Consider the following 24,244-nt stretch of genomic DNA (forward strand, 5'->3'; position numbering starts at 1 on the left):
GAGAGCTAACAGCAGCAATGGTACCTAAAAGTTATCCTGGAGCCTCTTCAGGGGAGAAACTTGGAGAGGAGGGAGGGAGAAAAAGCTGCAGGAACCATCCTGGTCAGCAAGACAGCAGAAGAGAAAGCAATGTGGCTTCTTCAAGGCACATGGAAGGAAGCAGACAGGACAGTTCAGACCTGCAGGCCTGGCAAACAGAATAGTCATCTCAGTAGCACAAGAAGGGTGTAACTGTGGCAGGAGGGAGATGATGTTTGCTCCGGAATGCCTTCCTGCCCCAAAGAAACACCCGGCAGAGGACATCGAGCCCACCTGTTCTGCTGTGCACAGCTAGTGCAAAATAGGAAGAGATTACACAAGATTTAGGATCAGGGACTTAAAATACATTGACCTTTGTGAACTCTGTACATGGGGAACTTAACACTACTCATAACCTTGACCCAGTCTGGTGTAACGCTTGGGGGGGGGGGGTTCCACCACTGTTAGAACCCCACCCATGCGCCAACAGATCAATTTTAAATGCAGACTAGCAGTCGCGTTGCAGCTTGGCCACTGTGAGTTGTCAAACATTGTAATGGCTTTTCCACAGAAGACAGATCACAGGAGCCAGCTAACCTGCCTGACAAAGAGCAAACGTATAAATATATATATATATATATATATTTGTAGTCGTTAATCCATCATGCTCGGCTGCAGATACTAAATGCTGTTTTCTATCAGAGCTAATTCATACCCTGAGCTATAGGGAGGGGAGTCTTCCTCAGCAACAGCTGCAAAGGGAGGGAGTTGGTCTCTTTCCTCTCTGTTGAATCTAAGATCACAGAGGTTGTTTCTTCTTTTCCCACCCATTACAATTATGTGGGACATGACATTAACGAGTGATACAAATCCCAGAGCGGATTTTTAGGGGCTAGTTGTGCACTCACACCACCAGACTCTGCGCTGCCCAGGTCTCCCTGCCAGCCATGCCCCCACAGCGATGGCAGGTGCCTGCAGGAACCTGCCTGCTCCTCCCAGGTGTTTATTCTCCTCCTGCCTTAATCTGTTGGGGGGAGGGGACGGACACCTGCTTGCACTGCAGGGCCTGTACAAGGCCAGGTTGGGGGACCCACTGGCTCCAGGGGACTTGGCCACACAGAACTTGGTCTGGGGCTTGGCTGCACAAGGTAGCCTGCCTCGGGTGGCTGGCCGGGCCAAGGCCAGGCCTTAGGAGCCGGGCTGAGCTGGGTGGATCGCCAGGCCAAGGCCAGGCCTTAGGAGCCGGGCTGAGCTGGGTGGAGCGCCAGGCCAAGGCCAGGCCCTGGCCGAGGCTGGGCTGCGGGGGTCTCAGTCCTGGGCCTGATCCAGGCCGGGCTGCGGGGCCCTTGGCTGTCCCAGGGCTCGGCGGAGGAGCCGGACCGGGCCTACTGCCCCCCCGTTGCCGCTGTGACCCTCCGATCCGCAACCGGGGGCGGAGCCCAACCCGCCCCACGGTCGGCGGTCGCGCCCGCCATCTTGAGGCATGGCAGCCCCGTCGCCGCCGGCCCCTTTCCAAGATGGCCGCTCGCTCTTCACCGGCCACTTCCGTCCTCGCCGAGGCCTCCGGCTCCCGGTGCGGCGGCGAGCGCAGCGGCCCGCCGGCCCGGCCCTCCCCTCAGCGGCCTCTCGGCGCTCGCTAGCCGCCGCCCCTCCGGAGCCTCCGGGCGGAGCGGGACGGCCGGCGGGTCATGGCGCTGCGGCTGCTGCTGCTCCGGGGCCGCTGCAGCTGCTGGCGGCGGCCTGCCCCGGCCTGGGCCCGGGCTCGTTCGCGGCCCCTCAGCGGTCCCCTCGGCGCGGGACGCGGCCTGCAGGTAACGGGGTGGTAGCGGCGGGGAGCCGGGTGGCGTTAGGGTTAGGCCAGCCCAAAGGTCCGCCGTTCCAGTGCTGTATCACAGTAACTTGGGGGAAACACCGCGCGAGGAGCACACCCGGGCTGTCATAAGCAAGAAAACGTCGATTAAAGGCTTTTTTCTAACATCGCTTCTGCTGGCTCTTTGCATCGCTGGGGATGTGAGCACCCACCACATCGCTGTGCGCCGCAGATGTGCTTTCTTTGCAGGGCTGCTGGGCCTACAGGGCTCGCCAACGCAGCCCGGGATGCAGAAGGCAAGGTTCTTGTTTCAGCTAGGCCTCCAACATGATTTAAGAGTGTTTTGTGTTTTTCTTCAGTGCAGTGAAGAAGCCCTGGCAGTCCAAGTAGGTGATGGAGGAAGAACAGTTGTGGGATTACTTTGTGAATCATGCCAGGTTTTTCTGTGGTCAGTTTAAACTAGTCTAAGCTCTTCCATTCTAGAAAGTATCGATCCCAAGCGGTTACCCTCTTCGGGCCAGCACGGGCAGCCGTGTTGCTGCCCAGCAAACTGGGGAAGAAGGGTGAAGGATTTCAGCCCAGTCAGCGTCCCTGTCTGGTTTGCTGCATAGCAGTTTGTGCCTGTGCAGGAGAGGGGTGACAAGGATGGAACTGCACCTCAGAGAAGGGGCAAGGCCTGCCTTCAGTGAGGGTATTAGTGAATGTTAGTTCAAATGTTGTGAAGTTACATTTAAATATGAATATTGCCTGCAGGGTTACTGCTGAACTACCACAAGGAAATGGCTGTGTTGTCCTCACTGCCCTCCAGCAGGATTACAAAGTAGTAGTCCTGAAGATTTCCTATTTTGGGAGGGTGTCTACATTTTAAGAAATGACTTCCAACATATTTTTAGAATGAAGAACAGGTACAGGGAGGAAAAAGACAAAATTTTCAAGTGTTTTGAGCATATGTTTCTATTTATACATGTGCTGTCTTTAAACTGGGTTATAAACACCTTCTTCAAAGTCACATGGCAAGTCCACAGCAGAACCAGGAATAATATTCAGGTCTCCCAGCTGCTGGTCCTGCAGCTTACCCACAATATTTAGAAATCATAGTCTCATGACATACAAAAAGGCTAAGCAGTCAAAATACTTTTCTAATGGTTGTCTTTTGTTTTTTTTTTTCCTTCCCTTTCTCTTCCTCCTCAGAGCCTTCTGTCACAAACACTTTCCCCCACGCATCAAAGTCTCGGCAGAGTCCTGCTGAAACAACACATAATTCGAGATCCAGTCAGGCTTTGGAATATCTTAGGTGAGTCCGGAAGAGCAACTGTACAGGTGGAGGAGGGGAAAAGGTCTTGTATAGTAAGAGAATTGATCTTTCCTTACTTTCACTGCCTGCTTTCCCGAAAATGAAATAAAGCTGTTCTATTCTTGGCTTTGGGAGCTGTGTACCTTTTACGGGGGTCCTAAGTTTTTGTTTGGTGACAGGGATGAACTGTGGCACATTTCCAGAAGGAGCTCAGCATGATTAAGTAAGCACTTGAGTCATTAGACCTAAAAGCTAATTTTAAAACTGCAGACTTTAGAGAATCTTCCTCTGCCTCATTAGCAAAGCCTAAGATGAAAATGTCATTCACCTTTGTCAGAAATCGCATCGTATGGCCTTGCTGAAAGCCTTGCACTGGAACAAGTTAAAAGTGCACATTAGAAAATATTATCTGAATTCTTAAAGCAAAAGCACAGAAAGGTAAAACAAAGGCAATTATTCTTCTTGCTACCCTCTTCCAATTGGAAAGATGAGTTTGCTGATGCCTTTGAGGTTTGAACAAAACCGGTCGCAGCTATTCTGGCCAGTGTGAGCCTTGTGAGCTTGGGGTGCTTTACCTTTAAGAGGGTGGTTTTTTGAAGTTAAAATGAAAATATATGCATAATCTTTCCAATGGCAGTGTATCCTCTAGTAGAACTAGCCATGGACAAGTAGTCCAGTTTCTGAGTTTACTCCATTTTCTGGAGCCTTTGTGAAAGACCATGGGAAGTGGAAACTGCTGTCCTCAAGTCAGTTGTCTTGCTTCTGAACTTTTTGCATTTTCCTGGTAGGAAAAGCCTTTGCTTATTGTTTTGTAGCAGCAGCTGTGAGTCTTACTGTTTGTAGCCTTACTTTCTTGGCTTTTATTAGAGCATCCTAACAGCATTTGCTGAGAAACCCGTGTTTAACTCTAGCACATGTATTTCCTTTAATAAGCATTTACAGTCCCTAATGTGAGGCTGTTCTTAACTGACAGTGCCAGTGTTAACTATGGTTTTATGTCTCAGGAAGTGTGTACGTGTTTCAGCACTGAAGAAATTTCTCCAAATAATTTTCTTTGCTCCATTAAAATGATCTCTGAACAAAGCCATATTTCAATTGGATTGTCAAAAAAAAAGTATAAGGAAACTGAAGGAGTCTGTCCCTCCCATTACTCCCTCTGGCAAGCCTGCCCCGTTTCCTTGGCACATGAACGAAGCTGTGTGCTCAGGTAGATGTGGAGCTTAGCTTCCCGTGCATTTGGAGCTCACGTGTATTTCTGCCATCCCCAGTCCCCCCTCCCCCCACCCGTCTCTGAGGTCTTCTGGTAGTAACTACTTCCCTCTGCTTGCCTGCAGGTAGCACTTACTATTTTACTACTTCAAGCTCTCAAGGGAGTAACCAGAAGAATGGAGGATTCAAAAAGAAATCTCCGCAGGAGGACGAGGGTATGTATGTGCCAAAAAGATATTTAACGAAACAAACCGTGTGTGTCTGAGGGGTAAGGGTGGACAGCACAGAAGATCCACCTGCATGCTTCTGTCTCTGGGAACTGTAAACCTACCGCCTCTACAAGCCCGTGGCTAAGAACAAGTCTGAAGGGGTATTTTAGCTTAGATGATGAAATACTAAGGCTAAAGATGGGTCATGATACTCATCTCTTTCTGTGCTGCTTTGCATCCTATACAAATAATTTCATGGATGTTTGCCTTAGCTTTGCAGCTTTACAAAGGTGAATAGTAGCATTTAGTGGGTTTTGATTTGGAGGTTTTGTTGTAGTGCATTTTGACCCAATAAAGAACTGAATTTTGTTAATGCGAGTTTATGCTGGATTCTGGTTTTTTTTTTTCTTATTTCGTTTACCTTCATTGTGGATGTGTCTTTACTGCTAGTGATTTACAGAGCTCAAAGTTAAAAATAGATTCCTTAAAGAGTTCTTACCTGTGTTACTAATGGCACTTGCTCAGAATTTTTCCTTTTTTTTTTTTTTTAAATCGGTATTCCTAGATACTGTTTTTTGTGTGTCTTACACTGCCTAAGCCCCAGGCATCCCGCGGTATAAGACTTTTTGCAAATGAGTTTTATCTCACTAGATGTGTCCTGGAACCTAGGGATCTGTGTGGTGTGCCAGATTATGTTGAGAAGTCGAGGAGTGCCCTCTCTGTACCTTAAGCTTAAGGGGGTGCCAAATCTAATGACAGAAATGGAGGTGGGGGTGCAGGGGAATAACTTCTGTGTACTAGAGAAAAACCTTGTGTAAGTGGCGAGAGGCAGCGTTCTGATCCTCATAGGAGGCACCGCTATCTTCCACCAGTAAGTTTTCACCAAACATTTTTCAAATGTGAGTGGATTTGGGGGTGTCCCTTCAAGCCTTGGTATTGTTGTCAACTTCCTGCTATTTGTAGATTGACAACAGCTGCATTCTCTTTGGAAAGTGTAATTTGACTCTTCCGCTTCTGTAAAGAAAATTCTTTGCTGGTCTGTATGTGCTCTTTCCCTCCAGCCTCCCAAGAACTGAAGTGCATGCAAAGATTTTCTAGGCTCTGGGTAACACATGCTTTCAGACTCTGTGATACAGATTTTTAGCTGTGAGGTCCTGCAGCTGATGTCACGTCCTGTGTCTTCGGGCCTGGTGGGGCACTTTAAGGAAGACGTCAGAATTGGCCCAGGTGAAGGTCTTGTTCCTTTGTCTTGTCAGTAACGCTTGTGGAAGCGTAACAAAGACCTGATCATTTTCTTCGTTTTATGACATTAGTTGATGCTTGCAGAGGCTGCTGGTGTCTTAAGAGAGTTTATAAGGCTATCTGCTGTGCTGCTTGTGTCCTGGAGCCTTGAGGGAGGGTGGGGTAAACCCTCCATAGATGGCGGGCTCCAGACCTTTGTACTGTGAGTTGGAAGGTGCTCAGCATCATGTTTAAGCCACACAGGTTGTAATATAATGTCATAAATTATACGATAAACTTTTACCTAGGTGTCATCAGCTAATGTAATACCTTGGCTTTTCCTCTGTTGTGCTTAAACGTGATGGTAGAATCCTCTCGGACTTAACTTTTGAAGTAAAAGCAGTCAGCTGCTGCTGACCTCTAGCCTGACCCGTGTCATTGCATGCAATCTCTGTAAGGCGAGAGCAGTGGCCTTGCCTGTTCCATTTAACTGGGCTGAAGTCTTCAATGCGATGCGAGTGCAGGTATCGGAGAGCCTTCGTTAAGGAAGCCACAGCTCAGAAGTTGGGGCCCTCAGTGTTTGCGAGACCATGCAGGGTGACTGTGAGCACAGTGCCTTGAAGAAGTATGGTAGCTGTTAAAATTAGTAAACAGTAACATGCTGTGTTCGGTGGCCTCTCTTCTCCTGTGATTAATGGATAGCTTGACTTAGGGAGGTGGAATGCTACCCCATGTCTCCAGGGGAATACTCGTCTCTGCAGTAATTATTAAAAAGAACTCTTCAAACTGTCACTGCAGCCCTTTCAAGATTTTAATCGGAGAGTTCAGATTTGGGGTTAATGGCAAATCATTGCTTCATGGAGGCTTTTTGAGACTAAAAAGCTGGAAGTATTCCCACAGCTGTTGCTTGCAAGTGTCACATGCCGTTACTGGATCTCATTTACTGAATATTGTGGGGTAGCTTATGGTGCAATAAGAATGTTATACTGTAAAGATAGTCATGCTTCACTTAAGCTTAGAAATAGGTTGATTTTGTTCTTAATTAAATGTAGAGCAGAGGAAAGCTTTGTGTTGTCTTCTTGCTTTCTAGAAATGGTAGATTTTTTCCTGAAATTATTCAGCTGTAGGTTAAAGGTCCTAGACAAGCCTAATTCCTCGAAACTGGAGAAGCTGTTTTGTGTCAAGGTATCTCATGGCCAGTTTTTACCCTGTGGTGATCTTTGTGTAATAGTACCCTCAGTTATGTGTGCTTTAGAACATATTATATGCCTCCTCACTTTGTCTGAAATTTAATACAGAAAAGTGCTTTAGCAGTAGTTGACTCTGACATCTCCAAGGAACTTGCGTTGCAATAGACGGACTTTCTTTCTGTCAGTACTCACTTTTATAGAGTTGTTTCTTTTCTCCATGGAATTTTTTTCATTTAGAACTCCTCCGCTTTTCGGGATATTGCCCAGACTAAGGCCTCTATCGTACTATATTCTAATTTTCTTTAATAAGACCGTAGCGGATGTCACCCTGCAGCTTTGTGATGAATTGCTTTGTTCTAATAAAGCTGGATCTATCAGATAACCCAGAAGTGAGGAGATGGCATTGAAGAACAAAGTGGATGGGCTGGATGCAGTGTCTGAGCTTGTCACTGTCTTTTGAAATTACGACCTTCTCTGAAAAGCTGCATTGTTTCTATTTAGGAACAAGCCTTTACTGTTCAACATGGAGCAGAGCTAGAAAGGAGTAAAAAATGATGCTGCGTATCTGAAGGACAGAGTACTTTTTTTAGCATCTGACTGGGTCATAATTTTGTCCCTTGGTTTTGTTGCAGTGTGTGTAGGATCTAATTGGTGGCTAGTGATAAATGCTAGTGTCAGAACATTTGTTACCAATTTGCAAATAAATCTAATCTGGGCTGCAGCAGGCAGATGCACGAGCAGTCCAGTAGCGCAGAATTCATTTGTATCTGGGTGTAGAATAGTATTTATATACACCATGTTGCTGCTGATGTTAAATTGTATATCAAGAACAAGTGCTAAATTATATATCGAGAACATCCACACGTGACTGGAAAGAGGAGGAGATATTTGTTGTCATCTTAACAACTGTAACACTAGCTAGTAGTTGACATTGAGCTGTGCTGTGGCAGTCCTTTGCATGCCACAGAATTTTAAATTTGCCTGTGCGGTGCAAAAAGTGTCGGGAGTCTGAAAAAAAAGGTTTGGTGGCAAATACTTGGAGTAAACCATCCCTTTTTCTCATGTCATCACTTCAGCATGTCACTAGTACAGTAAAATGCGGAGGAAAGCACAACTAGCATGTGAATCCCTCTTTGATTCAGGTCCTTAATGGGGACAAGTTATCAAACCTTTTTAAACATGAGGTTAGCTGTGTAGCATGGGAGAAAGTCTGTGCAATTTTAAGGCAGTGAGACTCATTTGGCGTGTATTTATATGCATAGGTGAGCCGTGTGTCAGGTCTGCTGTGCTATTTCAGATTTACTGCAAATGCAGGTATTTTCTTAGGTAGTAGAAATGTTGTTGGTCCGTGGCGCAGGATGCCAGCAGACCAGGAGCTCACCAGGAAGCAATTATCTTCTATAATACTGTGCTGTGTGATTTACCAGTGACACCATGATCGGGTTTACTCACTCCTAATACTTCCCGGTGGATGTGTTAGCAGCAGCCTGAGGACTAGGCAGGGTAGAACCATGTTGTATAGAAGTGGGCTATAGTCATTCTTGAGGTTTGATTTTTAGCAGCAAGGGTCTGATGGCTTTATTGGGCCTATAGCCCTATTAGGCCAGGCAAGTGGTGGACTATGGCCACCTGAAGTCTCTTAGACCAGGATTAGACTGCCTTAAAACAAGAAATGCTGATCAGAGCTCTTCAGAATAGGTCTGAGATTGCTGTCTGTCTTTCTACATGATCAATAACTTCTGGAAGTGAGGGGCTTTCTTTGGCTCACTGAATCTTCAATTCCTGCTCTTACCAAAGCAACATTTAAAGCGGAAGAGGTGATCCTCCATCATCTTCTCTGCATACACAGTGCCTCGCTGTGTGGTGTTGGGGACATTGGGCAACAGCTGAATATAGCCGTAGCAATGTGATGCAAGCAGATTTTTTGCTGGCTAGCAGGATGCAAGACTTGCCTCCTTCCAGGCAACTGTTAATTTTACATCTGAGCGCTTGTGCTTTTGTAACCAAGCTTTTGACCTGGTGCTGTTCCGTGTGTACAGCTGCGGCCCTGTGGTCTGACAGTCAAGAAGCTGCAAAGGTCTGGGAATGTCATGCAATCCAAAAAACTGACTCACTTGTGTAACCTTGGCGAGTCACAAAACCTCCTTTGTGAGCCAGGCCAGAAAATTGCCTGTGCAATGTGAGTTTAGGTACTGCTCCTGAGTCTAGTACTTCAGGAGAAACCAAACATATGACGACAAAAAAAAAAAAGCCCTCACAGGTGCCTTTTTGTCTGTCATTTAATTGTCCCTTCTTTGGGTCAGAAAGCTCTGCAATTACATGCTCATATCCTTCTTCTCTGATAATCTTTTCTTTTTTCCTGAAGAGGATGAGAAGCGCAAGAAAAGGGAAAATCAGATGCATCTTGAACGCTTACGGGCACTCCTCATCATAACATTCATAGTGCTGATGTTTCGATTCATGGTCACCGACAACAGAGAAGGGACCAACATTTCCTGGAACTACTTTGTGAATGAGATGCTGTCAAAGGGGGAGGTCCAGAGAATCGAAGTGGTGCCGGAGAGCGATATTGTGGAAGTTTATCTGCACCCAGGAGGATCTCCGCATGGACAAGTTGTGAGTGACTTTCTGTGATTGGAATGAATGATCTTAGATTACACTGTTGAAAATAATTGAATTAGTGAATATATGTTTGGTAAAACTCTAGCTGGTAAATTTGCTTTTCTTTAATTTTTCTCCTTCTTCTGTCTGAGGTTCAGGAGACTTCTGTTATTCATATCAACCTGGAAACTAAGGCTTTTGTTTTAAATTGTAAAAAAATAATTAATAATGGCCTGGAAGAAAATCTTACATATGTCTAAAACTGGGAAAACTCAATAGTTTTTTCTTACTGGCTCAGTCTGATACATAAGAAGGTGTCTAGAAGCTTGTAAACTCCTATTACTAGATCTTGTTTCAAAAATTTTCTCCTAGTTGGATTTTAGTTTCAGGTGTTCTGTCAAGCTCCATCAGACTTCCTTCCTAAAGCTTCCAAAATGGAAGCGAAGCAAAGTTTGATCACATGCTGACTTCCAGGAGTTGCCACTAAGAATCCTTACAAACTGGCTTGAGAGATTTAAATACTTGTTCTTGGACACATCCCATTTTGTTCAGTGACTTACGATCCATTTGCAAACTGCTGGATGAAATTAATTTCTGACAAAGATGCAGAAACAAGATCCAGGAAGTCTGAGTGGGGCACAAGATGCCTCCTTCCCAGTGACGTAGCTTTCCATATATAGGTCAAAATTTTGTCAGAGCTGAAGGTATCAGTACAACTGGGTTTATAATGCTAACTCCATCCTTCAGCTTGCCTACAAAGCTGTTGCATCTCATCTCGTTTCTAGAAGGCTGAGGCTTAGTTCTCAACTTTTATGCTTTCGTAAGGTGCTGAAAAGACTAGAGGTGTTCCTAGGCTCATTTGGAGCCCTAGCGTCAGTTACCTGCTCGTGAGTTCGTCAAAGGATGTAACATAAGGCTAGCTTTAATCTGACTTGAGAGCTTCTGCTCGTTGCTGTGTCCTTATCCTGCAATACTGATCTGCTGCTTTTGATTGCCTGTCCCCAGAACGTTACCCTGTTGTACACAATGCGGGTGGCAAACATTGACAAATTTGAAGAGAAGCTGAGAGCTGCGGAGGATGAGCTGAATATTGATGAGAGAGAGAGAATCCCTGTTTCCTACAAACATCCCGGCTTTTACGGAAAGTATGATAGAAATTTGTGCTTACTGTTGATCTTATATTGGTGACGGCATCCCTCCCTTGGAGAGGAAAGTGCCTTTCAACTGAATGTTATAAATATAGAACAAAAAAAGCCCCAGTTTCGGAGCACTTACCCCACCTTTCAGAAATAGGCATGCTCTAGATGTACCTTAATGTTTCAAAAGCAGGAGTCCCAAGGAGGTGTCTGGAACCGCAGCATGCATCAGACCAAAATGTTTCGGGTCAGTGTCAGCAAGTCTGAGGAAAGTCTGTGTCGGTTGCTGTGCATTCTTGCACAGCTGAGCACTTTTTGGCCTTATAATCAATCATCCAAGTGCAGAGTAGTGATAGAAGTCCTGACTCAACAAGTGATGTTACACCCTGGTCTGTGGAGAATGCTGGTGGTGCAGTAAGCCTTCCCCCATTAAAGCACTTTGAGGAAGGCCCGTGGTGGTTGTTCAGTCTGTAAAAATAAACACCTAGTTTTGGCCTGCTTCTCCAGCAGCTGTAGATCAGAGGACAGCCTGTGCTGGTGCTCGCTCCAGCTGTGAGCCACATACTGAGCCGAGCAGCTTTGATGCTAGCGTACAAAATCTCCATCAGAGGAGTACGTCTATTAAACTTGCAGCCCTTTTCTGATACCTGAAACCAAGGTCCTTTGCTCAAAAAAAAACCCCAAAATAAGCTTTTAATTCTGAAATAAGCTGTAATGAGCAAGAAGAGGGAAGATCTGTCAAAAAGACTAGAAGGCACTGGCTGGATTTTATTCTGTGCTTTCGTATGATGTAATTATGTTCAGTGGTCATTTGCTGTGAGGTGGCTTATTTGCCCTTCTGTTAAGACCAGCAGCTTGTTTTGGCAAAACAGGGTTTCCAGGGTCCAGAGCACAAAACAGGCCTGTCAGGCTCGCTCAGTGGGCTTGAACAAATCCACTGCCATCGCTGATGGCCACTACACTGGTGTAGAAAGATGCTTTCCATAAGCGTGGGGAGAGACTCCAGCATTTGAAGAGCTCTCAGCTAGTTGCTTACTCTAAATTAGTAACAAAGAGATATAGTGCAGAAGTCCTGTCAGTTACCTGCCGAGACGGCCTGGTCACCTCCTTGTGCACCGTGCGGAGCACGTCATCTGCGCTCAGTAACTTGCAGGGCGTGGAGCAGAGTGGCTTCCCAACTGTAGATGGGGATGGCCAGTGTGTGTAATTCTTCCTCCCAGACACCTTGCCAAAATGTGAAACACATGTCATGTTCGTACATGAGCAGATACCTGGACTGGGTTTTGTCTAGTAACTTGTCGTCTGAACAGCATTTGCACATTTTTAATACATGGTTTATATGAAGGTAAACTTTTTAAACTGATCATGCAGCGTGAGACCTTTACTTGAAATTCAGACCTTGCCATTTTTTTCAAACTTGTGTATGACAGGAAGAGTAGACTGAACAGTTAGTCAGCCACCAACACAAGCTGCTTCCCCTGCCCTTGAAAAGATATTATTTCTTTAAGGGATACTGTAGGATCTGAAGTCTCTCAGGAGACTTGATGAATGTCTGGAGAATTCAGAGTCTTGGTCCAGCGTTTGAACCTGTGAGGTGCAGAGCACTTGCAGCTTGGATTCAGTTTACTCTGGGATGCGGGCACTTGATGGGTTTCAGAATTAATCTTGTTTGTATAGTTGACAGATAGAAGGTGACTTCCAGTTTCCAGCGTTGCCTAGGCTCTCTCACCGAGAAGAAACAAGTGCAGCTGGGTATATAGCACATGCTGGTCCCCTTGCTTCAGTAAATCATCCCTCTCTGAGAGATGGAACACACATTCCTAAAGATAAGACACAGAAGTGTGGCGAGACCAGATGATTTCACAGGCATGTGAAGCAGAACAGGGTCCCACAAATCTCAACCCGTCATCTGACATAGGATCATTTTTCCTCCTATTGAAAGCAGCCTTTGTTTAGAGCTCACGGGATATTTGTCCTCAGAGTGTTTGTCTTGTAACTGTATTAGACCTGCAGTGTCATCTCTGCTCCACATGTCCCTCCTAATGCAATTGGTTTTGCAAAGGATCCAGAAAACCGGTGATGTTGGTTGCTGTAGCACTTCCTTCTGACATAAAGGAGTTCTGGGAGACTTGACCAGGGAGGGCTAACCAGACTAGGTAGAGCAGCCTCTTAATGGGAGACCCGCAGCAGGATTTCTGCCAGGATTAGGGGAGTTGGAATCTCCCTAGTGTTGCTGGGCGCAGGTCATCTGCAGTGAGCTCCCTCTGGATGGACTGCCAGCCCCACCGGATTCTGCTCCGGCTGTGATTTGACTGCCTGAAGGTCCCATTTGTTTTATAAGTAGGAATGCCTCTGAAGGGGATGGTGAGGTCAAATGTCTTCCACGGCTGTAAGCAGTATTTGCCAGTGTCCTCTGCCTAACTTTTTGGGTTAGGTAATTGTTGGGGTTTATATATATCTATATCTAAAAAAAAAATTGGAAAGGCTCCATTCTTCTTAGTCATGTCTGCTCATTGCTGCGCTTGTAGCCTAAATGTCAGGACCTTTAAAATACTGAAAATAGTTACTCTGAGTAATATTTATCAAGTTGTGACCAAATGCCTCAATTTGTACCTGTCTTGTTTTTGTCCTTTTAGTGATATCATTTCCCTGATAGTGACACTTGTGGCTGTGTCCATGTTGTGGAGCATCTTCCGCCTTATTAGGGTTGCAAGCCGGGCGGGAGGATTCAATGCCTTTGTGAGTATCCTGGATTTTGATGTTGTTTTACAGCCTGTGGTAGTCTTGCCTTGTGCTGGCCCAGCCTCCTCCCTTTTCCCCGGCAAAGTCAATGCAGAATGAGGATTAACTGGCGCCAAGGACTCTCCAGTCTTGACACATCTTGCATCTTTTCCTGCCCTGATCATCTGACTAGATTGTACAGTAACTGGCCTTAGCTGAGGCCCTTTCTTTCCCTCAGCTCAGAAGGGCTGAGCTCAGTGAATTTGCAGTCCAGTTTGCTCTGCTGTTTTCAAAGCTTGTTAATGAGTTGCAGCTGCAGATGGTGTTTTTCACTGGGTCCTGCCAATATGCTTCCCATACAGCCAGAAGTAGGAATTGCTGCTTTCTGCAAAACGAGTTCTCAATTTATAAAATATGTTCAGATTCTGGATTTCATTATGTGTTGGCCTGTTCCACTCATGCCACATGCCTCACTTGCAACATCAGTCAAATCTCCTCCTCCCTTCTTCCACCCTCGCCTGGATCAGCTGATGAAACTATAGAAATCAGCCCGGGGTGCACTCCCATTGACCGCAGGGATTTGAGGATGAAAACATGGTCAATTCAGTCCTTGGTTAGATTTCCCACTCAGTCTCCTCCGCAGTTCTCTTTTGGCCTTGGGATTCTCTTCACACAAAGGGACGCAGATGCTCAGAGGAGAAGAATATTTTAAAGAGGTGTTGAGTAATGAGGGCCTTGAGGACTAGACTATCCAAGGACTTCTGTCCTTGCATAAGTGGGGACAGCTAGGCCTTGCATGTTTAACTCTTCATTTGGGTAAGCTGGTGTTTGAGGCCTGAGGAGCTATAAACTTTATTCTCAAAGAAAAAAAAAATTCCTGAGTAGCTGTTTTCAGTAGGACATAATGAGCAGTTAAAAGTAAGGCATTTAACTAAATTCATGTTTTGACTGTCACTGTGGCTTAACGCGCACCAGGAGACTGAAATGTGGCGTCTGTTAAATTTGAGAACCTGTAGTTCTGTCCTGGTTTGTGTTGCGGTAGGAACCAGTGGCAGCATCGGACAGTGGTGCAAAGTGTCTGTTTATATGCATTTGCAAGGCATTATTGGTAATTATTTACCACTGACAGTTGCTTACCATCAACATGTACTCCTCAAAATATACCTATCCCATGTGTATTAAGGATCAGTGTGTTTAGAAATCGGAGAGGACCCCAAGTTTCCCAAAGGTTTTGGGCATTCTGCATGTTTTTAATAAGTATAGCTGCCTGGTCAGCATGGAGTCTATGCTGGGTTGTGTTGGGACTGTTCCTGCAGGTTTATCCTGGCTCCTCCCAACAAAATGTGGATAACTAAAGTTTGAGTCGCAATCCAGCTGTGATGTATTTCCAAAGTAAAACGCCGATGTGTTGGTGGGCACTGTAACGTTTTTTAGGGGCAGCTCGTACCTGTGCTGTGCTGTCTCCCAAAGTACGGCAGACAGCCTTCCCAGACCATTGCCTTGTCCAGAGTCCGAGCACGTCTTCAGTATTGTGCTACCTTCCACAGAACCAGCTGAAGATGGCTCGTTTCACCATTGTGGATGGAAAATCTGGAAAAGGGATTGGCTTCAAGGATGTAGCAGGAATGCATGAGGCGAAACTGGAAGTCAAAGAATTTGTGGACTATTTAAAGGTATATAAAAGTAGAACAAAATAAGTGCTTGCCACCTGGTTTCAGGGATAGGCGGCTGACCTGGGGAGGAGGGTGTATTATTCTCTTCATCCTTCATGATACTGAGCAGCCTCTGTTTAAACAAACTGGCAGCTTTTTATGCTGTGAGCACCGTTACTCAATCCCTATATTTCCAGTTCTGTAAGAGGAATATAGCTGCTCCCATTACCAGCTCAGAGTTGCTCAGGCTGAAAACAGTATGGGGAAGCTCTGGGAGACCATATTCTTGTGCAAATGCTTCATGTGAGCTGTGGACCTGACAGAGTTGTGGTGTTCCTGCAGAGTCCTGATCGCTACCTTCAGCTTGGGGCTAAAGTGCCCAAGGGTGCCTTGCTACTCGGACCGCCAGGCTGTGGGAAGACGTTGCTGGCCAAGGCCGTGGCTACAGAAGCACAAGTGCCGTTTTTGGCCATGGCGGGCTCTGAGTTTGTGGAGGTGATAGGAGGTAAGCGTCTCGGGAGGGAGGGTGTGGAGCTGACTTGGTCTGTTGTGGAGTTGAAGGGTGCTGGCTGGGCCTCTTGCAAAGGACACAGTTTTAGCCTGTCTTTGAATGGGGAGGATGAGTTGGATATTTCTACTGAAAATATAAAAGGTTTTCAGTAACAGAGAGTACTTAATTGTGTAGTACCTAAAATGCATGCCCTCTGAATTGCTAGCTGTTTCTTCCTGACAGCGACAGCCATGGTTCTTCCTGGTTCTTCAGAACATTATCTTTGACTTCCCTGTACCTATTACTAAAGCCACTAACGGAGGCTTCCTTCCTTGAATGAGAACACTGACGATTTTCTGCTGCTCCCTGCTGATGGGGAACGTATGGCCTCTCTGTGCCTTGGGATTTCCATCTTCCTCCTTTTCTTCTTTCGTCCTAGATCCCTTGAGACCCAACAAGGGTCAGTGTGCTGAAAAATGCTGAATATTTCTGCTTCTGATTTGTGGAAGGAGCAGAAGTTCATGTTGGGAGGCAGGAGCAGAGCTCTTTGTACAGCAGCTGTAGGAGTCCCTGCAGTTTGGGGAGCTCAGTTAAAAGTGAGCATGTTCCAAGAGGAGGTGTGCCCAGGGACTAAACCTATGAGTTCTGTGGCTGTTTCTTTGTACTGGGAGTGTTGAGATAGAGGGACTGTCATATTCTGACCGGTGCCAAGTGTCAGCTTGGGGGCCAGTAATGCTGCTCTACAGCTTTCCTGACAATTTTAGCTACAAGGCTTATTTCTTCCCTTCCCCTACAGGTCTTGGAGCCGCCAGGGTTCGGAGCCTCTTCAGAGAAGCCCAGGCTCGCGCACCCTGCATTGTGTACATCGATGAAATTGATGCCGTGGGCAAGAAGCGCTCAACCAATATATCTGGTTTTGCCAATGCTGAGGAGGAACAGACCTTAAACCAGCTGCTGGTGGAAATGGACGGTCAGTATTTCTCTCTCCCTCTCAGCAGCTGGGCCCTTATCACCTCAGAGATCCAAGCTGTTGGCCTGCGCATCCTTTTCCTGCTTGAACTTGCCGTGCCTCTTCAGCGTTCTCTTCTTGCTGATGTAATTACAGTTGCATCGAAACAAATCTCGTTCCCCTCCTCCCTGGGACAAGGCTGGGACAAGGATAGCTGGCACTTTGCCGCCTGTTCAGGACTAAGCCCAGAACTACAGCTTGGTCATGTCCTTGCTAAAAGACTGTATGACAAGTGCTTGCTGTGTCTCGGGCTGCTGCTTAGCGAAGGGGCTGTGGTCCTGAAAGTCAGAATGGTTTTTTTCCTATGTGGACACCAGCATGGCCGGCCAGGCTGGCCTGGCTTTGGTTCCAGAGGTTGTCGTATCACTCACTTGAAGTGAGTTCTTTCTCCCCTTCACCAGCTGCTGCACTGAGTACAGAGGAGAAGCAGCAGCTGCTGTTCAGCACAGGGTTTGTGGAAGTTGTGTACCCGGTACTTGCTTCATGCTGATCCAGGCTTTCCTGCAGAACCCTTGGGAATCTCCTCAAGCACCAGCCTGAGCCCATGTACCCCATCATTAGTCCCTGTTTCTAAAGGCACCGTAGCATATCTCTCTTCATCTCTCCCTGGAGAGTTAGGCAGGACTGCTCCAGAGCTGATAGTACCTAAGGAAGTAATTGGGCTTAGGACAGACCTCTGAGTATGTGCTGTGACTAAATTGTGGAGATAACCCTCTTGAAATCTAGACATCTATATAGGCTCTTAAGGGTTTGGGGCTAAATCTAGTAAATCTTAAAACCCTGGAGCCAATGTTGTGTCACATCCAGAGTGAATTTGCACTAACAGCCGTGTGAGCATCCTCCTGCTAATAAAATCGACAGAAAATGTGCATTAGAGATCATGGCTGGCAGAGGGCAGCAACCCCAAAGACTCTTACTGTAGTAAATGGCTTCAGTTCAGGAGTATGTTTTCCCACTGGCAATTGGGGAAGAATTATTTACGGTACTGGGGAACCAAAAGAAAATGAATCGGCAGCAAGGGCACTGCTGTCTGTAGAGGGTAACGTTTAGGTCCGGCTGGCCATTAAATGTTGTTGAATGCTTGCCGTGTTCTGTCTGAGACGGGTAGTGGTTTAAAGCCTGTTAAGGTTTAAAGCTTAGTTGTCCCAGAGGAACATAAGCAATGTAATATATCAATTCTCCCATCCTTTGACTTATTCTCAGGCTGTCTGCCTGACTATAGGATCCCTATCTAAACTGAGAGAAATAAGCTTTGCAAACAAGCTCTTGTTTGATGCCACGCTTCTGGATGGTTTCTGGCTGTACTGCATCTGGAATCGGCCCTTTTCTCAGATGCTTTCATACAAGTGCCAAAGCGAATAATCCTTTGGCTGTTCTTAGTCAGAACTCTGTCAGAGCCTGCAGCACTGACCCAACTTGCAATGTTTCTGTTGCTAAATCTCATTATTGCAGAGCAGGATAAGGAATAACTACCTACCTACCCATCAGGGAGTATTTGTCTGCTGTTTCGTGGGACAGATACACCTTTCCTCTTGACTGTAACTGTGAAACTTGTTGTCTCATCACACTCTTCATATGAAAAATGAAAAGCTGTCCTACACTAAAAGCATACCCCTTTCTCCAGGCCTTAGGTTTTGAAACTGCTTGGTTTTTTTACTGAGTGCTTGCAGTGAAATGGGGATGCAGCCCTGCTGAAGTAGAGCCTTCTGGAGATTGCTCTGGAGTCGACCCTCCCTTTTTCAGGAGAAGCTTTAGGAGAAGCTGGGACTTGTAAAAATGCTCTCAGTGAAGGGTAGATGCTCCTTCGTACTGCGCACAAGATGATCTGTAATTCTGGATCTCTGCCCTTGCTGCAGAAGGAGGAGAAATTGTAAGCAGGAGCACAGCATGGTATGCACAGGGTAGGGTGGTCCTGCTGTTACAGATATTTCTCTCTGCTTCAGCACAGGTGCCATGAAGTTTTTGAAGGAGAGGAATAAGCTTTGAGTAGGTCCTAAATAAGCAGACAGAAATCTGGTTATCAGAGGAACACCCTTGAAACACATCATGCTACGTAGATACCAGAAATCACCTTAAATACGTGTTTGCAGTTCCCTGGGACTTTGCACAGACACTAACTTAGGCAACTTGGCCAAGCACGTAAATATACTTGGATGAACATAACTGTTTACAGCTGTATCTGTATAGTAGATGGTCTCAACAGAAAAGACCGGTAGTAACACAGTTTTAGGGTGAGCTGGCAACAGGTTAACACGGACTTAAATGGAGGCCTATCTGTCCGTTCAGGAATATGTGGGCAGTACAATCCACTTCTCCATACCAGAAATGAAAATGTCTGATTTCTTCCAGTCTGAAGAAATTAGGTGTCGTTTCTGGAGTGTTTTCTTGGTGAGTTTCAATTCAGAATTTAGAACTGCATTGGAAAGTGAGTTTCGAAGGTAAATATTATCCTTGGTATGTACTTTAATAGTTCTTTGTTTGCTGTGTGCTGCCTGGTTTATTTTTAAATTTATATTGCCTCATTATTTATTCGTGTCTCGTATAGATCATGTACGAAGTCTCATTTTGCTAAGTGCTTTATCAAACGCACACTAAAAAAACAGCCCAAGGAGTTTACAATGTCAGATGGGAGACAGCTGGCAAGGACTGTCAGGCTAGCACAAGAAACACGGACGTACTGTTGGCTTGTACTCATAAGCAGTGATCTTGGCACGTGTTACTGAAACGTTATCTAACTGAGCGTGTTACCTAAACGAACACTGAGGTGCTGTGTGCATCATGGCAAAATAGGTTTCAGGATGATAGTGAATAAGGTTTTTTAGGAGGCTGAGTTCTACCCAAGCACGAGCGGAGGAGTGGTGTGTGTTTGTAATGAGGAAGCCTTGAAATGAAAGGTTGAAAGCTCTGTTTTAGCTGTCTTTAGCTTAAATTGATGGTTGAAGTTCTGCAAGGCAACACCATGGAACCAAGTTAGCTATTAATTTGAGAAAAAATTGTGCACAGAAGTAGATCTATGAGTCATCAGCGGTGATTGTTGAATTTGTGTGTTCAAATGACATTACTTAGAGGCAAGGTAGAGGAAGAAAAGGAGGGTCAGAGTGATATGGAACCTGCTCTGCAGGCAGGAGGAAGGATGAGGACACCAAGGAAAAAGCCATTTTGCTAAGCTGTATGGGATGAATGTGCAGTTTGATACTCGGTGATTCTGGTATGCAGGTTTTAGAGTCATTGTAGTGACTTGTAGAAAAGAGCACCTTGGTTTCCTTTGCTCAGACAGCTTGCCTCGTGTTCTGGAAGCACCAGGGGTCTGGTGGGAGAAGGGGAGGGACTGGAAGGAGCCTGTATGTACAAAAGCTGTTTTTAAAACCAGAGTGGCACGTGTACTCCGGTCTTTGTCAAAACAGGTGCCTGGTTTGAATAGCAAATCTTCCCTCACAAACTGCAAACAAGCGGAAGAAGAATGTGACCCAAATACCTCCTCTGTTCTGAATGTGTTTGAGAGGAGCTTGATAGTCCTGGGCTGATCTGCGTTTTCGTTTTCGTTCACAAAACGCAGGACACTGAAGTCCCCAGACAAGACCTCTCCTCTCCCTGAGGCTTCCCTCTCAAAGGTGACCCTGTTTCAATGATCCTGTCACAGATGGTGAACAAAGGGCTTTTGAACAAAGGGCTGGAGAATTACGAGGTGTAATAATGCAGATGAGATGCCCATCAAAGTATGGGGCTCCATCAGTGGGGAGCAGAGCACTTGCCAGTTCAAGTGGACCCTTCTTTTTCTGTTCCTTTTTGAAGTGGCTTCATTTGTAAACACTGTAGACATGTAGAAAGCTCTCTTTCAGCTAGATTTTTAGAGCTGTTTTTCAGTTGTTGGTGTGACTGAGGTGCTGCTTTTGTAGCCTGTTCCTTTGGCTGATCTTTGCCTGGGGAAGCCAAAGCCCGTGACATGCCAGGTGATGTTGCACTGGGAGCAGTAATAGGAGCTGGAGGCTGCGGTTGTAGATTTCTTGGAGCAGTGTTTCGCACCACTGGGATACAGGCTTGAGAGCAAGTGGAGCAGAAGCTGATGTGAGGAGGATGCTCTCAGCGGTTGTTTTTTTTTGTATTTGTTCTGATAGTCAGACCTATTTTAAGAGAGTCTTCCCAGCTGCAAAGCAGATAATGTACCATCTAATCCTGCCGTGTGAATGAAGCTTGCTATCCCCCAAGTGCCTGCCAGTCTCTCTGCTTATTTATCACACCCCGAAGTGCAGTGTAATACATGCCTGAAGAACGGCTGGCTTCATCCTCTCCAGGAGCTTATTTAGACAGCATCCTGCAGGGAGGATGGACTGAGGTTTGCTACAGCGCAAGCTGACAGAGCCAGTCCTCTGACTTACCTGTAACCTTAATCTCTCTGCTGAGCTCTTGTACGCTGACACATTTGGCAGCTCTTCTGGTGGAGCTGGAGAGAGCTGAAACTCGCCCAGCTTACGTGCATAAAGCTGCCTCTCTGCGGCGTGTGACTTGGCAGCGGAGGAAACACATGGGACTAATGCGTCCTTTCCCTGGGAAGGCTGCTGTATGCCGGCGCTGTTGAATCGGCTGTAAGCAGGTGACTCATACCCAAGGTCCTGTGGGCACCTGGTGGAATGTAATAAATAAGCAGTGTGGTTCAATGATTCAACATGATCTCTGGCTCCCCACCCAAGCAGCACAGCCGCCTGCCCCTTTCTGCCCTCCTCCTGCTGCTAGTGCTCCAGCCTCCCCAGGAAGCCCTGTCTGCCTTTGATGCCTCCATACTGCAGGCTGCTCTCACGAAGCATGTAAATCCTGATGCTCCCTTCATCTTTAAGACCTGGAGACAAAATCTTCTCTGACTGTGGCTTGAGCTGGTGTATGCTAATCATCACTGCAAAGCTGCTCGGTTGTGTTCTGTGTCTGCCTACAGGTCTGTGGAGTAAGTTCTGCAGGGTTGATCTTTGCACTGGTCTGCAGTGTGCCTGGGTGCCTTATGAATGATAAAAGACCAGTGAGAAGACAAAGATCGAATCACGCTGTAACATGCCCCTTGCTGGGTGGCAAGGCCACGTCTTCTCTTTCTGCGTTAACCTGAGCTGGACAGAAGAAAGCCTGTCCCTTCCCTGGTGATTCTAGTGGCCTGTCTGTGACTGAAGGCTAAAAGTAAATGAAAGCTTGAAGGGCTCGCCACAGAAATCTTTGGGAGGGAGAGGCCGTTTCAGCTAGCAAACACTGTTTGTACAACCTGGAGCTAAAGGAGAAGGAATTGACTTAAGCCTGGGGGTGAGAAGGCATCTCCTAATTCATCAGAATAGGGAGATTCTGTTCTGCGTTCTAGTCGGAGCAATTTCCAAACGTGTCAAAAGGAAGGCAAAAAAAACTGTTTTAAGCCAAAGCTCATTAAGTAAATGAAAAGGGAGTTTCAGAGTATCTGCGATGACCAGAGACTTGCCTGGGTGACTTGGGAGGTTCCTTCCTCTCTTGTGCTCCTAGCTGAAGGGGGCGGTTTTGCAGCCTCAGCTGCCCCAAAGGATGCTGTAAACACCCTCTGGCTTTGTGATAAAGCTGTGTAAGACATCCTCTGCATCCTGCCCTGCCCCGTCCCTTTGTACGCTTGCAATGCAGCACCTGTGATGGTGAAAACCTTCACCTTCATTTTCACTTGTTTTTCTACAGGAATGGGGACGACAGATCATGTCATAGTGTTGGCTTCCACCAACCGTGCTGATGTCTTGGATAACGCCTTGATGAGACCTGGGAGGCTTGACAGGCACATCTTTATTGATCTTCCAACACTCCAGGTATATTCCACCTGCTGCCCCGTCTTTACCATAATGCTAGTGGCTAAGGTGTTCCAGTCCTTGCTGGTGATTCACTGGCCTGGCAAAGGCTGAGCTTGGAGAAGATAGAGATGGTAAGCTTCTGTTTGCCTTTATTCTTATTTATGTGCTCTAAATCAAGGATTTGACATGCTAATTTAGTTCCTTGTTTCTCCGAAATGACTGCTCACTGGTTTTAAGTGTCTCTCCTCTGGTATGAGCTTTGGCAGTGAATTCTTCTGTGAGGTTCTCTTTGCCATGCAGATGCAGAACTATGTGTCTTCTCTCCAGGAAACTGGGAACCACCTAATTACCAAGTTCGCTTGTGTGAGAGCTTAAATTGTCTTGTGCCTTGAGCACTGCTTGTTCTTTAGGTTTATTCTCCTCACTATCCTTGTAAGGCTCCTCATTTTCCTTTACGCACCCTGTTAAGTTCCTTTCTCCTTGTGAATGGTTTTTAAATCCATTTACTAGGAGTCTTCTAAGTCCATGGTGTTGACGTTCATACCAGAGTTTTGGGAATAGGCTCAGCTGCAGTAAAGATCTGTCTGCTCTGCCAGCACAGGCTCTTCTTCTCCCATCTGCGTGTTACTGGCGTCCTCAGAGTTCTCAGTTAAAATACCTTAAATGCCTGATAAAATCTGGCACCGGAAGCATGAACTGTGCAGCTGCCCTGAAGGAGGAAGGGGAAAAACCCTGGCAACTGAGCCCATTGTTTTAATCAGGATCTCCTGGACCAGCTGAATGAGTCACTCCTTGGCCACTTGCCAGCCGTCATCTCACCCCCACCTTCGTCTGGGAAATGGTTGCAGGCTAAGTAGCTAGTAGATGGGGTTTTCATTTGCCGTGTGTGAGGGAGCAGGTAGAGGCAGTCAGAGCTCCTTCCTGAGAGTGCTTTTATGGTAAGAGAAAAGTTAAGACAGATCAGAGTGAAAGTTAGGGGAGAGTGGCCCTGAGAGAGAAAGCAGTGACTCACGGTAAGCCTCCATACATCTGTTCTGAATTTGAGAGCTGGGTGTTAATCAGGCTCCTGTAGCACTAAAATGCTGTAGGGACAGCCCTGCCCTCTGGTGGCAATGTCACCGTCCCCGCTGCCGGAGGTCTGCTCCTCCCCTGCTCCCTACCGTGCGTCGGAGCTGCCACGTTGTGAAGGCTTGCTGGGCTGAGGCGTTCTGTGCTCTTTACAGGAGAGAAGAGAGATCTTTGAGCAGCACCTGAAGGGTCTCAAACTGATCCAAGATGCCAGCTTCTACTCACAGCACCTTGCTGAACTGACTCCAGGCTTCAGCGGTATGAAATGTGGTGTCCTTCTGGGGCTGCTCTGCCTGCTTCTGTGCTAGTTCTGCAGTTCAACCTGGAGCTTCCCGGTTGCGTAGCTTTAACAGGGTATTTCGGTCTAAAGGGCTTTTTTTGTTCAAGCTTCTCCATCTCTGTGGAACTAGTGGGAACCTAACCAGCTCCCTGGTGAATGGAGCTGCGATGAGTGATTGTTCATGGCTGTTTTCAATCTTCTGAAACTTCTGGGACTAGCAGGGTTTGGGGAGTAGGGAAAATACACTTTTATAACGCTTGGGTTCCTAATTCCTAAGGAGAGGAACCACTGCTCATGTTCCTGTCCAAGCTGTTGTTGAGGATGAGATGTTGCACTTCAGGGGAAAGACTGTTAAGTTGATATATGTTACCAGGGAAGTGATCGGAGGAATGAAATGCAATCACTTGGTCTGTCAGAGTAGAAAGTGCATGATTCTGTCTGGCTCCTGCATTCAGCCTCTTTCCAGGGTAGGTCCCTGGGAGTTTGAAACAGTGCTGAGCAAGGGGCTCTGGAGTTCCTGTTTATGTGGAGTTCCTGGAATATCCTTTCTGGGTTT

At 46.4% G+C, this 24,244-nt stretch overlaps 1 protein-coding gene across 1 annotated transcript in view; it reads left to right on the forward strand.

The window, feature by feature from the left end:
- Positions 1 to 1,506: 1,506 nt before the first annotated feature.
- The window catches only part of SPG7 (SPG7 matrix AAA peptidase subunit, paraplegin), a 32,931-nt gene continuing 10,193 nt past the window's right edge, over positions 1,507 to 24,244 (forward strand). The window contains exons 1-11 of the mRNA XM_064459794.1: positions 1,507 to 1,829; positions 3,020 to 3,122; positions 4,457 to 4,546; positions 9,317 to 9,567; positions 10,558 to 10,697; positions 13,325 to 13,427; positions 14,957 to 15,082; positions 15,404 to 15,566; positions 16,348 to 16,521; positions 22,234 to 22,358; positions 23,564 to 23,666. Of these exons, the coding sequence (XP_064315864.1) occupies positions 1,707 to 1,829; positions 3,020 to 3,122; positions 4,457 to 4,546; positions 9,317 to 9,567; positions 10,558 to 10,697; positions 13,325 to 13,427; positions 14,957 to 15,082; positions 15,404 to 15,566; positions 16,348 to 16,521; positions 22,234 to 22,358; positions 23,564 to 23,666 (1,501 nt within the window). The 5' untranslated portion in view covers positions 1,507 to 1,706. The remainder of the gene's footprint in view (positions 1,830 to 3,019; positions 3,123 to 4,456; positions 4,547 to 9,316; positions 9,568 to 10,557; positions 10,698 to 13,324; positions 13,428 to 14,956; positions 15,083 to 15,403; positions 15,567 to 16,347; positions 16,522 to 22,233; positions 22,359 to 23,563; positions 23,667 to 24,244) is intronic.

The sequence above is a fragment of the Phalacrocorax carbo genome, chromosome 8 (genome assembly GCF_963921805.1).
Source record: "Phalacrocorax carbo chromosome 8, bPhaCar2.1, whole genome shotgun sequence".
Classification (NCBI taxonomy): Eukaryota; Metazoa; Chordata; class Aves; order Suliformes; family Phalacrocoracidae; genus Phalacrocorax; species Phalacrocorax carbo.